Source organism: Phascolarctos cinereus, unplaced genomic scaffold (assembly GCF_003287225.1).
Source record: "Phascolarctos cinereus isolate Bilbo 61053 unplaced genomic scaffold, phaCin_HiC Scaffold_726;HRSCAF=1367, whole genome shotgun sequence".
Taxonomy (NCBI): domain Eukaryota; kingdom Metazoa; phylum Chordata; class Mammalia; order Diprotodontia; family Phascolarctidae; genus Phascolarctos; species Phascolarctos cinereus.
Window position 1 is genome coordinate 210,327,976 of NW_027556098.1, and position 14,712 is coordinate 210,342,687.

Below are 14,712 nucleotides of genomic sequence, written 5' to 3' on the forward strand. Positions count from 1 at the left end.
TCTGATCAACTAATCAGCTCTCAATCATCCATACTCATGGAAGGGAACCCATGTCATACAGAATTCCAAAGAGCAGATAATCCAAAGAAGTCGAGTATTCAACTTTGGAATGTGTTTCTGTAGCAAATTTAACTTGTGGGTAACATTTTGGTCAGTCTGGTATTAAAATGTGTCATTCTGTGAATTTGGATAGACTACATCTCAAATTATGTTCCCACAAAAATGACAATGGTGTGTTATAAAAGACTCCTATGTAATATCACTAACCTACAATGTAGGTGTTAGTTCTTTATAACCTCCTGTTATAAGAGTGTGTTCTGTAGTTATTGTCTCAGTATGCTTAAAATAAGTCTGGGAAAAGTCACCTGGAGGGGTTCTCTGTAGCAGAAGGAAACCAATCAGAGATGTAAATATGCTATGGATGACCCATTGGTAAAATAACTTATATGAAAATAATAATGGCTTACCTACCTGCAACAAACATAGTCCTTTGACTGAATCCAAACTGATTGGCCATGCTTGAGGACCATGAGGGCCACACGTGGCCTTGAAGATGCAGGTTCCCTTCCCCCCGCCACCCCCCAGTTCTACACCATGACTTGTGGGCCTAACATTTCAACTCCAGTATGGAAGCAAGACTATGGAGATAAAGTCTCTCTACAGGAAGCATTTTTTAAATGTTCTCATTGCTTAAGATAATAAAGGCATTGCCATTGGTGTATTGTGTAATGTCCCTAAACATAAGAGGTCGCCATGCTTTCCTGATTTGGGAAGGTAGATGTTATAAGTTTGAGCTATGCCAAGGTTGAAATAATTTATATTGCTCACTGAAGATGTCCACAAAAAAAGAAAAGAATTAAAATACTGGTGTTTTTCAGGTGGCTGAACTAGTAACCAATGAGTTCTTTGAACAAGGAGACAGAGAGAGGGCTGAACTCAAACTCACCCCTTCAGTAAGTTTATTCTTATTTTTGTGAAACTGAATTCCTACTATCATAAGTAAGTCCTTTCATATCTCTTTCATTTCTCAGTTTTAAAAACGTAGAATACATACCTCACCACACACACACATCCCTTTCCTGTCTTTTTTTTTTCAATTGAGGTTAAGTGACTTGCCCAAGGTCACACAGCTAATATGTGTCAAGTGTTTGGTCTGAGGCAGGATTTGAACTCAAGTCCTCCTGGCTTCAGGGCCGGTGACCCATCCACTGTTCCACCTAGCTGTACCCACCCCCTTCCTGTCTTAAAGGGGCATTAGATATATTTATTAAAGTCTGAGTGACACGTGGAAGCCCAAAGATGAATAATCCTGGAGAAAGAACAGTGTCTTTATACACATTTTGTGCAGAGCATTCAGAAAGAATCCTCTTGTCACAACATCAATACAGAAAGCACTCTTCCCTCTGAACCTTACTCTTGCTAGATCCTAACCTACAAGTCAAAATCATATGCAAACTTGGTGAAAAAGACACACTGGCATCACTCAGGTCCAGTTATCTCTGTGAAGCAAAGTAAATGCAGCGATTTGGCTGTTGGGGGGTGCTTATGATTTGCGGGGAATCTGGACATAGGGAGTCTTGGTTTTGATGACATCACAAGTTAGAGACAATTCAACAGAATGAATTCCCAGAGGATGGAGATTTGTTGGTTCTGCTTATCAATCATGATCAATCAATCAATAAACATTTATGAAGCACCTAGTATATGCCAGGCACTATACTAAGCTTATGTTGAGTCAGAACTCTTTACTCCAAATGGGTTGGGACTTCTCCTGCCTAGAAGGGCTCTTCACCTGTCCCTCTGAGACTCACCAGCTCCCTTCAAAGCTCAGCTCAAGCACTGCCTGCTTAATCAGTCTTCTCTTGGCCTTGGCTACTAATGCCTGACCTCCAGACGTACTTTGTTTTTGGCCTGTCTGTTCTTTCATTTATTCACATGACATAGATTATAGATCTAGAGCTGAAAGGGACCTCAATGCCCATCTCGTCCAACCCCTCATTTTACACAGAAGGGAGACTAAGGCCTAAGTAAGTTAAAGTCATACACGTCATAAGTATAAGTATTATCTTCCCTGATGGAATAGAAGCCCTTTAAAGGCAATGACTTTCATTCTTCTATTTGTAGCCCCCATGCTTAATATAGTACCTGCAACACAGTAGGTGCTTTGTTGTTGAGTTTTTTTCCTCATGACTCCATTTTGGGGTTTTCTTGGCAAAGATACTAGAATGGTTTGCTATTTTCTTCTCACAGCTCATGTTACAGATGAGGAGACTGAGGCAAACAGAATTAAGTGACCCGCCCAGGGTCACACAGCTAGTAAATGTCTGAGGCCAGATTTGAACTCAGGAACATGAGTCTTCCTGACTTCATGCTCAGTGCTCTATCCACTGTGCCACCTATCTGCCCCAGTAAGTGCTTAAGAAATGCTTAGTAGTATATTAATTGACTCTAAAAGTCCATCTACATACAAATAGATTTCTACATATGGACCAGAATTTTTTTAGTTTTCAAAGCAGTCACTCATTTTATTATTTTCACATCGGTTTAAAAAATAAAAATTCTACTTCTTTGCAGGAACCATAGAGCTAGTAACCTTAAGAGAGAATTCAAATCCAATAACCAATAAATAGCCTCTGTTATGGGCAAAACAATGTTAGATCCCTCTCTTTTTGGGGTAGGGGGGAAGGATACAAAAAATAAGTGAAATCAAGCCTTTGTTCTCTAGGTACTTAGAGTCTAATCGGGTGAAGGAGAGAGATTCAATATTATTATAAGAGGCAGAATGTGACAAGTTCATAAGAGAAGTAAAAAAAGGAGGGGAGTGGGATAGGGGAGTGTGCTGTGAGAGGCCTCAGGCAGTGTGACTGATTTTGATTACAGAAATAAAGCTCTTGGACTGGAGTGCTCAGCATTTATGTCTGAAGGCTATGCGTAACCCAAGTGGCTTTCAGCTGCACACACTTTCAGAAGGTTTTTTTTTTCCCTTTTAAAAACTGCTTCCCAGGCAGCAGCTGAAGGGTTTACAATGCAGCAATACCACAGGTCATTTAATTAAATGAGAAAAATATGAGTAAATTGCCAGCGTTGGAGGGCTGGATGCCTCAATGAAGCAGGGCTAAGGAGCCTTTGTCTGTAGGCTCAGGTAAAGGGATTATCTGAAAGGCATGAATGTAATTCATTTGACCCAAGTCTAAATGAGACTCTTTCTTCACAAAGTGTCACAGGAAGAGAAACTGACCCTTACAATGAGGATGATTGGCTGAGGTCTTCCATGACAGCGCTAGGAAGGCATGCAAACAATTACCAAATTTCATCTTCATTTTTTCTTGCCAGGTTAGACAAGGGTGGGGAACCCACGGCCTCAAGGCCACATGTGGCCCTCTAGGTCCTCAAGTGAGCCCTTTGACTGAATCCAAACTTCACAGAACAAATCCCTTTAATACAAGGATTTGTTCTGTAAAACTTGGACTCAGTCAAAAGGCCGCCCCCCGAGGACCTAGAGGGCCACAGATGGCCTCAAGACCTCAGGTTCCCCACCCCTCTTAGGATAACTCAAAAGAGCCAGGGTTCCACCAGTGTAGATAGGCCTCCCCTGACATAGGTCAGAAGGTCTTCGCAAGTGGCAGTAGCAGAATAAATTCATAATAATAGCTAGCATTTAAATAGTAAGTACTATGTACCAGGTACCATGCTAAGTGCTTTACAATTATTATCTCATTTGATCCTCACAACAACCCTGGGAGGTAAGTGCTATTATTATCTCCATTTTACACATGGGGTAACTGAGGCAAACAGAGGGTAAATGACTTGTCTAAGATCAACAGTAAGTATCTGGGTCTGGATTTGAAATCAGGTCTTCCTGACCCCAGGCCCAGGGCTCTCTACATTGTGCCACCCAGCTGCCCTGGTGACCAATTTCTTAACCAAGCAAGGTTGGTCCTGGGCAGACCAGGAAGAATGAGGAGATGAGAATAAGCATTGAGGTAATGAAAATGAGAGACTGAAAGAAAAGTGATGGCATTGATAGAAATAGGGGATCTGCAAAAAGGGGAGAGTTGAGAGGAAAGAGTGTGTGGGAACAGGGGAAAGGGGTGATGGCAAAGCTTGAGAAAGTGTCAAGATGTGGATGAATTTTAGTTCTCAGTGAGGGCAAAGAAGGGGTTTGGAAGGAATGAGGCACAGAGAGACATGGAATGATAGGAAGTTACGGTCAGAGAAATGGAAGTGGAACACTTGTGAGTAATAGTGAAATCCAGGATAGGGTCATTCCTATGTTTGCCCGAGGTGGAGTGGAGAAGTAAACCATGGGATGTGAGGAGACTGAGATTAGCCTATTTAAGGGAGCACCAATATAAATGTGGAGTTTTCTTTACTTTGTTTTTCAGTCACGTCTGACTCTTCGTGACCCCATTTGGAGTTTTCCTGGTAATGCTACTGGAGTTTGCCATTTCCTTCTCTAGCTCACTTTACAGATGAGGAAACTGAGGGAAACAGGGTTAAATGATTTGCTCAGGGTCACACAGCTTGCAAGTTCTGAGGCCAGATTTGAACTCAGGAAGACTCATCTTCCTGACTTCAAACCCAACAAAGTCGGGGAAAAGAGAAAGGCAGTCAAACATTATTGATTACCATATGGCCAAGTCTGATCTGAACAGAAAGAATCTCTCAGGTTGAGCAAAGCAAGATATATTTTTTTAAAACTTTATGCAAACAGAATTCAAAGACAGGTGGCATGGTAGAGGGAAATGAGAGGTGCATACTGGCAGGATAGGGTGTTACTAAAACTACTCAAATAATAAATTGATTATGTTCGAAGGTGGACCAGTGAGGCTTAGCAAGTTCAGGAGGAGTCACCAGAGTATTTGGAGAAGGGTAAAATATTATCAGACATCATCAGTGTTGTCAGTAATGGAAATTACGCAACTGAGTAAGTACAGGCTTTTCATTGTTCTACCTAGAGGCAGAAAAGTTTACTTTAATTTCTTCAAATTAGTAACACCTAGTCTGTCCAAAGACCTTTTGATTTATGTGGAGCTTTCTAGACATGGAGCTGAAAAAGGCTAGCTTAAGGTCCTGAATCCAAAGATGGAAATTCAGAAATACTATGAAGGAAGGAAACCCTCTAATAAACATATAAAATAAGGTATTGATAATAATAAAAACTGACAAATTAACAACCTCCCATGAAGTAGGTAAATGTAAATTTTCTTTATTTCAAACGAAGCATCTCTTTGGGGCTCTTTGCCAACGTATCCCATTCTACTCTATTTCACCTCATACTGAGAATGAAAACCTACTGTATTTTCATGGCACTAAAATCCATGTCCTCCCCTTAAACTGGGCACCCACTTCCTATTGACTTGATTTTAGGAGGAGTTCCCATATTTGTAAATATTGCTGGCCCCAAGTAATTACATGCTATAAAACTCAAATTTGGCTTACAAATCTCATAAAAAACAGGTAAAATCATTTATTTTTCATCCTAGATAAAGGAATAAGATGTGTGTGTATATGATGTGAAGATTGGTTGTGATCTGTGAAATGTTCAGTTTGTAACAATTGGATCCTGGCTACAAAGTATTAGATGAAGCATGTGTGAAATACCTACCTGTAATAAAATGTGTGTGTGGTTTCTTTTCCCCCTTCATTGTAGGCTATTTTTGATCGAAACCGAAAAGATGAACTGCCTCGGTTACAATTGGAATGGATTGATAGCATCTGCATGCCTCTGTATCAGGTAACTTTTGCTTGTGAGTGTCTGAAAGCCCTATCTCACCCAGGAAAGCAAGATATAACAGCCTTGGAAGCCTGGGTATTATCAAAACCTTTCAGGGACTTTTTGTAGTGCTTGAAATTTGATTTGCTATCTTTTCTCAGAATACTGAACATCCAATGGGATAAGGAATCATTAGAACTGATTCCCATTCCCTTTCTGCTGTTTACAAGCTATATGACCTTGGGCAGGTCATTAACTGTCTCTCTCAAAGCCTAGATTGTCTCATCTACAAAATAGATTTTAAGAGAGAAGGACTAGTAAGATAATATCTTGTAGTCCTTTCTAGCTTCATGGTCTATGATTTTATGAGTGCCTGAAACAACTGGGCTAGATTTGGAGTCAGGAAGATCTGAATTCAAATCTCTACCTCTGAAGAAATACTTGTTGAAGACAAGGATGGTTCTAGTATGGCATTTCTTCACTTCATTGATTTTCAGGAGGAAGACTATTTTTTTCTTTTTAGGCAATTGGGGTTAAGTGACTTGCCTAGGGTCACATAGCTAGTAAGTGTCAAGTGTTTGTTCTGAGGCTGGATTTGAACTCAGGTCCTCCTGATTTCAGGGCTGGTGCTCTATCCACTGCGCCACCTAGCTGCCCCTCAGGAAGACTTTTTTTTGTTGTTCAGTCGTTTTCAGTTGTATCTGACCCTTCATGGCCTCATCTGAGGTTTTCTTGGCAAAGATATTGGGAGTGGTTTGCCATTATTATTATTAGCCATGTTTCTTTGAGTAAGTCATTCAAACTCTCTGAGCCTCAGTTTCCTGTAAAATGGGTTTAACACATATAGCACCTAGTATATCTCATGAAGTTATTGTGAGACTCAAATGAGATATTTGTAAAGTGCTTTGAAAAGCGCTCTGAGTTCTTTAATAAATACTATTTAATATTATTGTTCTTATCATTATTACTAGTGTAACCAAGCTGTGTTTGACAATTCCATTTTAATATATCAGTATAATATTATATATTTATATAAATATAATATATTATAATAATATAATAAATAGTTTGGCTGAATCAAAGCCATCCCCCTATGTCTTCACTTCAGAAGTAAAGACAACAGTGAACTCTTCCATTCAAGCACCACTTTGGGGATCTAGCTTATTTGGGAGAAAGAAAGACTCTCTTATATTAGCAGTGACAGCTCAGTGTATACTGACTATTTAGTTTTATTTCTATTTATTTGTTTGGAAAAGGAAAACCTGGTTTGTTCTTTACCCCCTACTTAGTGCAAATCAGATCGGGCCTCATTTTCATTTCAGAGTGAAAAGCCCATGTAGAGAGAGCAAAATCTATTTAGTTTCTCGCTCTATGTAACTTCCATTAAAAAACATTGTATTTTTTGAAAAGACTTTGCAGCCATTATGCCTAAGTCTTATCTCCTACTTCATTTTTAGTACTTCTGAGATATGCTTGGCTTTTTCACATTAACCTGGAAAAAGAGCTGTCATGAAGATGGAAATTTCATTTCTCTAATGGCTATAAATAACTGATGCATATTCATTCTTTGAGTCTTAAATTATCCATTGAATCGGTAATAAAATGAAATCTGAAGTGCAAAGTTGAAAGGGAACCTAAAAATAGATATAGTCTAAATATAAAGAGTGTGAAGTATTCTTGTTCTTTTTTAAAAATTGAAGCATTGAGTGGAAAAAGTTCTGGAATTAAAAACACCACACACTAGTAACATCTACTTTTATTTCTGGTATTCTATTTATAAAAAATAAAGTTCTTACTCCATAACTCCATTTGGTCAAGATCACTTTATTGTCCTTAGTCATATTTACTTATTCAACTTCAGCTAAGTCCTTGACATGAGTCAATAATGATGAGAGGTAGCATGGTGTAGAAGAGGTGAGCCGGCTTCAGAAAGCCAGAAAGACCTGGCTTCAAGTCTTGTCTATGACATATTGTAGTTATGAGACCTCAGCAAAGTCACTTAGGCTCTCCAGGTTTCAAGCAGCTCTAAGAGAGTATCAGTCATAGACCAACTACCCATCCGTGTAAGTGGAAGGAGCTTGGTTTTTTGGGTTTGGGGGTTTTTTTTTGCTTAGAAATTTCATATCTCAATGACATCACATATCTAGTCCCTATTGATTTGTCAGTCTAATGAGATTTTCTGTTAAGAGCTGCCTCCTTCTTATCCCAGGAATGCTCAGATTCAGATGCAGTAAGCCATATAACATCCTCAAGACAGACAATACAATTCTCATGAACCAACTATTATTGTCTGTCATGTGTCGGGTGTCGGGACTATAAAGCAAAAATGATACAACTCCTTGCCCTGAAGGAACTTATATTCAATTAAGATGGGAGTTCATGAGGACCAACATAGGCATGAGCTCCTACACAAAATAATTACTTAATAAATGCATGTTTACTGATTGACTGATACACACTGAATCTTGACTATTTGATCTATCTCCCTAGGTTAGGTTTGGAAGGTTCTAAGAGCATTAACCTGGCACTCCGACTTGCTATATGCATAAGTATAAGCACATTCTTTTGACTTAAATTATAATAAGTGTTGAAAATGGTCTTCAGGTGATTGTCACTATCAAATCATCTGACCCTTTTCAACAGAGTGTCACAGATCTCTTTGCTCATTCTTTATTTCCTTTTAAATATAGAGCTTCTGGTAAAAAGTATTTTTGTTGTTGTTAAGTCATTTCAGATGTGTCTGACTCTTCCTGACCCCATCTGGGGTTTTCTTGGCAAAGATACTGAAGTGGTTTGCAATTTCCTTTTCCGGCTCATTTTGCAGATGAGGAACTGAGGCAAACAGGGCTAAGTGAGTTAAGTGACTTGCCCAGGGTCACACAGCTAGTAAGTGTCTGAGGCCAGACTTGAACTCAAGGAGATGAGATTCTACCTATCTAAAATTCTGGAATCTACATCTCTAATAACCAGGTTCTTGCGCTTAAAAAATAATTCTGTTACTTCTCTGCATGTATGTTTTCATTTCCACGTAGGGCAGCTGTTATGACTTTTGTTTTATTATTGGACAAAGAAAAATGCAAGAGATTAAAAATACAAGAGATACAAAATAAAAGATCAACTGTCCACCTGGTTGACTGGATAGCAGGCTCATAGCTTCAGTCTTCAATCAATGGCCCTCCATAAGTCACTCTCTGCTGAAATTTTCCTTCTCATTTGCTCCTTCTGTTTAAAACACTAAGAGCAAGGGTGGAGTTTCTTTGTTCTTGTTGCTGTTTAGTGAGCGATGTGTAATGTTTGTTGGGAAAGGTCTCATGTTTTTACCTGTCAATACACATTAACATTGGATGAAAATGTTAACCCTCTTATAATTGGTTTCTCAATGATTTTGATACTTAGAGGGATAGGTGGTTGCTGTTCTAATTTGGGATCAACAAAAACAAGAAGGTTGTGATGAAGGGACCTGAGTGATGTTGGAAGTAGTAGCTAGACTCTCTCCTGGCTCTGTTAGCAATATAGGAATATCCTATGGGTCCCAACCTGTCATTGTCATCCCATCCCATGCAAGTCTTGTAATGTCCTCCATAAACCCTCCATGGGGAAGGCTATCCAACCTGCTGGGGCCCTTCCAGTGGAATACATGGACTGTTCACCAGTTATGCCTCCCTCTCACCACATCCCTTTTACCCCACTGGTTCTACATTTCTCCAATGGCTTCCTTTACATCGCATATCGTGAGCACCTGGTAGTATGTTACTGCCTGATATGGCCCACTATGCCTCTCCATTACCTTCTGAGTGATAATAGCCTTTAATTCTTCAAAGACTACTATTTTATCATTTGCAAAATCTTCTAGATTCCATATTTTTCCATTATTAGAGTGTTGTTGTCAAAAGATGGGCTTAGCCACTTATTGTCATTAATTTTAAAATAAGTCTTTTGGGAATGAACTTTTTTGGTTGAACAGTATCATTCAGTGGAAAGAGTTTTGGAGCTAGAGTCACAAGAGACCTTTGCCATATCCTACCTCCATCACTTAACTGTGTGACCTTGGGAAACTCATTTTTACCTCATCTGAGCTTTAATTTCCTTATCTCTAAAGCAAGGGTAATGATCTCTCTAGTAACTCAGAGGATTGTTGAGAGGGTGCAAAATGCTTCATACACCTTAGAGAGCTATATGGATGTCAGCTACTTGAATCTAGAGCAGATGGGTGGCTCAGTGGATCGAACATGGAGCCTGGAGTCAGGAAGACTCATCAACCTGAGTTCAAATATGGCCTCCTATATTGACTCATATCCCTGAGTTCAAATTGACGTCAAACAGATACTAGCTGGGTGATCTGGGCCAGTCACTTAACCCTGTTTGCCTCAGTTTCTTCATCTATAAAATGAGCTGGAGAAGGAAATGGCAAACCACTCCTGTATCTTTGCCAAGGAAAACCTCAGTGGGGTCATGAAGAGTCAGACAAGGCTGTAAAGAGTAAAACTTCATGACTCCAGGCCCAGCACTATCCATTGAACCGTCTAAGTCATCTAGCCCCATTACTATAATACAAATTCAATCTGTAACAGCGGTTCTCCATTAACCTGTAATTCTAACAGAGAATCAAATCAAAATAAATTAGTTTTGCAAGAGATTACTTGAAGGAATGAGCCATCTGGTAATCTTGGTGGCTGACTTGTATGTTTCTTGGGAAAAATGTAAAACAAAAGTTTTTTAAAGGACTTGTAGGCACATTTTGACATTATTCATAATAACAATAGAGCTACATGGAGCAGAAAGTGCCTGAGCCCCCTCAACAAAATAGGGGGCACCTACAAAGATTCAGCCCCCTGAAGCTCACTCAGGGGGTGTGATACTCACATATATTGCATTATGCTGTATGAAAATAGCTGAGCTTTTCCCATCCTACTGCTTCAAAGTTTTTTTTTCCCCCTCAAGAAAGAAAGGGGTTATATCATGTAAAAGTAATGATTTATCTGTGGGAGCGTTTTAATCCAAACGAGTACAAGAAGCTGGAGTGGGCAGGGAAGCATCAGAGCATGTTCCCCATGAGAAGCCGGCTGAAGCCCTGGTTAGTTAGCTCTGTCCTAGCAGGATATCTCCGAGGAATAGGCTCACATCTGATTCCCCAGCTTTCTGCTGTCTTTACACCCTGCTGTGCATCCATTAGCCTGCTGCTCAGCATCTTTAAAAAAAAAAAAAAGCAAAGAAAGAAAAGAAAAGAAAAAAAGTACCATCAAACCTTGAAGTCATTGCAATACCAGCCTTAGGGATAAACAGAAAACCTGATGTCACAGTATCATACTGAGCTCCTCTTTGGAATATCCAACTTTGTTGTTGCTGTTGTATTTCCCTTCCAAAGTTAATCAAACCTCAGTGCACTCAGAGCTTCAACAATGCGCAGAGGCACTGTAAATCTATTTTACAAAGGTTTGAAAAACTTAATTTAAAATATGGAAACTCATTTCAGCTGTTCACAAAAATGTTTTCATTTCTGGAGTGCTTTTCCTTATAGAGGATGCTTAAGGATGTCACCAGGCAAAGGCTGGCCAGCATAATGCTCCTTCTATATTAAGAAAAGAAAAAAGTTTTAGCTTAGGATTTTGTCTCATTAAAAATGCCATGGGATCCCTACAGCAGAGTGGCCTCTCGATTTTAAGGACAGAATGACCTTTGATTTTCTTTCAACTTCCAGGTGGGACAACCATTTAAGGAATATATGCATCATCGTTATAAATGGTAATAAACACTTTGTACAGAAGAGTGTAGAAGGGTGAAAAGCAAAGTTTGCGTAAAAAACAAAAACAAAAAACCCCTTGGATTTGAAAACAATTAAGTGCAAGGAGACCAGTTGTCCCTACAAAGGATTTCTCAGGATACACAGAAAAGGTCCTTTAGCAACAACAGTGAAAGCATAATGCCCCCAGGATGGTGTGTTTCTCCAGTATAGATTTTAAAATCAAATAAATAAAAATGAACTGCAGAATGAGTGTCTATAACAAGAATTTAAAATACGTTCTCTCCACCGCAAAGAGCCTCATAATCTAAAAGGTGCAGAATGTATGGAAGAGAATACAGAGGAATGACTTTCAATCAATGTTTTTAAAGTTTGAAAAAAAAATAAAGCTTATCAGTGAGCAATTTTTCTATATCCATCGTTATATTTCTGCATATATTCTTATGTATAGATACACTCTTAGTATGAATACTGTTCTACTGTTTCTGATTTCCTCATAATGAATTATTTCTTTTGGGGGGCAGGCAGGATTTGTAATTTCACCAGTGTAAATAAGGAATTCTCAGTGTGGAACTTCCTCTACCAATGCAGATTATCCCCTTTTCTGCAATTTATAGTCTTAGGGAATTGCCTGGGATGCTGAGGAGAGGTTAAATTACTTGGCCAGGGCCATATGCCCAGAATACAACAGCAGTGGGATTCAACCCAGATCTCCCAGAGATCAATCCCAGCTCTATAGCTACTTCTTTGTCTTCCAAATTAGCTTCAGATTCCTTTATATTATGTATTATTTAAATTAAATTTCTTCATATTCCATTATATTCCATTACATTTCTTTCTATTTATCCATCTTTATTGCATTATGACATTTCATTACATTGACATTCTAGTTTGTTCAACCATTCTTCAATTATTGGACACTTAGGTTGTTAGGATTTTTGTACAATGACAAATAATTATAATTATTAAATTCCATTTCACGTATATACAAATTAATGCACATGCATATATGTTATGTATATGACAGAGATGAAAGTCTGACACTGTATAAAAGCTGTCCCTGGAATATGTATCATGGAATAACAAGTTATTTCAACCCTATACATAATTGGTTTTATATGGCCTATTGCATTTGGGGGAGCAGGAGAGGAGTTAGAACATGGTGGACAGAGTGCCTTGCCTGGCCTGAAGTCAAGAAGACTCATCTTCCTGAGATCAAATCTGGCCTCAGCCACTTACTAGCTGTGTGCCCCAAGGCAAGTCACTTAAGCCTGTTTGCCTCAGTTTCCTCATCTATAAAATGAGCTGGAGAAGGAAATGGCAAAACACTTTAGTATCTTTGCCAAGAAAACCTCAAATTGGGTCACAAAGAGTCAGACACGACTGAAATGGCTGAGCAAAAAGACTACGTTTTTAAAAAAAATTTAATTCTTAATAAGGTTGAATTAGCCATTATTTCTATTATGTTGAATAAATTTATGTCTATGTGCTTTTCAATGCTAGAACTTTTCCAGGTGAAGCTTCCCCCACCACACACACACACACACACACTGATGTGAAGTTACCGTTGTCAGATACCAGTTGTCAAAGAATTAGACTATAACAAAATAAAATAAAACTATTCCATGAACATAATTTTTTTTAATCAGAAGGCTTCTCATACTCTTAACAGTGCCTGAAGTTATCATGATGAGTGTATTTCTGTGTTACAGAATGAATCCTTTTTTCACAGAATTCCAATGAACAAGTTTTCAATATCATAACTATATTTATAGGACTGAACAATTTGTTTTAATGTCCTTTTATTTGGGTAAATTTCTGAACTTCTGAAAAAAGGGCTTAATTCTTGCACAAACTAGCTCATCTCTTAATTTACCTGGGTGTCACTTTCCTTATCAGTAAAATGAAGGTGTCAGACTAGGTAACCTCTGGCTTCCTTTGCAGTTCTAGATCTATGACTCTATGACCTTATTAAAAGTCTTCACTTATTTAATGAAACAATTCACTCCATTGTATTGTTTAATGAGATGTAGTCAGAGAGTACCACAGGAATTGGTGTCAGCAGTCTTGGGTTCCAGTCTCTACTTCAGTAGTTACTAACTGTGCATAAATCATTTAACCTCTGTGAGTCTCTGTTCCACGTCTATAAAAGTAGAAATTATATTTGTACAATCTTCCTCATGGGATTGTTGTGAAGAAGTTCTGTCTAAACCACAAAACACCACACAATTATGAGCTGTTGTGATTATTCTTGAAAGAAAAAAAATGCAACTTATTTCGCCATTCAAATAATTTTAACTTTGTATCAGAGTTAAATTTGTTGTATTTAAGGATATTGCCAGATAGCAATTACAATAAGCCTATAATGATAGTAAAGGCTCCATCAGCCTGATTCTCTAAAAGAGAAGAAAGGATTAATTTCCTAACACTGCTCTGGATATTCTTATATATAGGAGAAGAGAAGATTGACCAAACAAAACTCCTTTACTCTCATTTGTTATTAATATCTGCTTAAGGGAACAGATAGCATTCTGATCCAAGAGCATAATTCTGGGTTTTTCCTTTTTCTTATTTTTCTTGTACACCTTTCCAATATGAGGCTACCCTAATCTGATAGCCCATTCTTTTCTGTCTTTGTGCAGTAATCTCATACACATCCAGGCACCAGATTTCTTCATGCTATACAAAGGAATGGGCCAGGCCATGAAGCGAAGTCTTAGTCCTAGAAGGAGTTGGGAGTTTTCAGGGAGTTTCATCCTTCTTCCAACAGCCTGTAGGATATAAGGTTACTGCCCTTACTCTAGGGTCCTAGATTAGTCTCAGAGTCAACGAATGCAGTGCCCTCATTTAACAGATGATAAGACTGAGGCCCAGGGAGATTAAAGGATTTTCCCAAGCTCACACAGGTAGCATGAGTCAGAGATAAGATTTGAACCCAGGACTTCTGACTTCATACGCAGTGCTCTTTCCCCTGAACCACTCCTCTCCTGAAGGCTGGATGAGCTGATGGATTTAGTATTAAGTAAAAAACTGACTCAGAGATATTTTCAGTCAAACTTTTATACCCTATTTGTCCCAAAGATTTCTCTTTTTTCAAATGGATCAAAAGCACTCTAATCCCATCCTTAGAAAACCTTCGCCTTGCACATTGAGAGTAATAGTTTAAGTTAGGCAAGATACAAAAAGGGTTGTCTTCATTCCTTTGGTTCTAAATATGGGAACTGGGTTAGAAAAATAGACCTTTAAATACTTTATA

The 14,712-nt window shown here is 38.6% G+C and overlaps 1 protein-coding gene across 1 annotated transcript in view; it reads left to right on the top strand.

The window, feature by feature from the left end:
* The window catches only part of PDE11A (phosphodiesterase 11A), a 473,077-nt gene that overhangs the window by 417,652 nt on the left and 40,713 nt on the right, over positions 1–14,712 (top strand). The window contains 2 exon segments of the mRNA XM_020991048.2: positions 879–953; positions 5,654–5,737. Coding sequence (XP_020846707.2) covers positions 879–953; positions 5,654–5,737 — 159 coding nt within the window.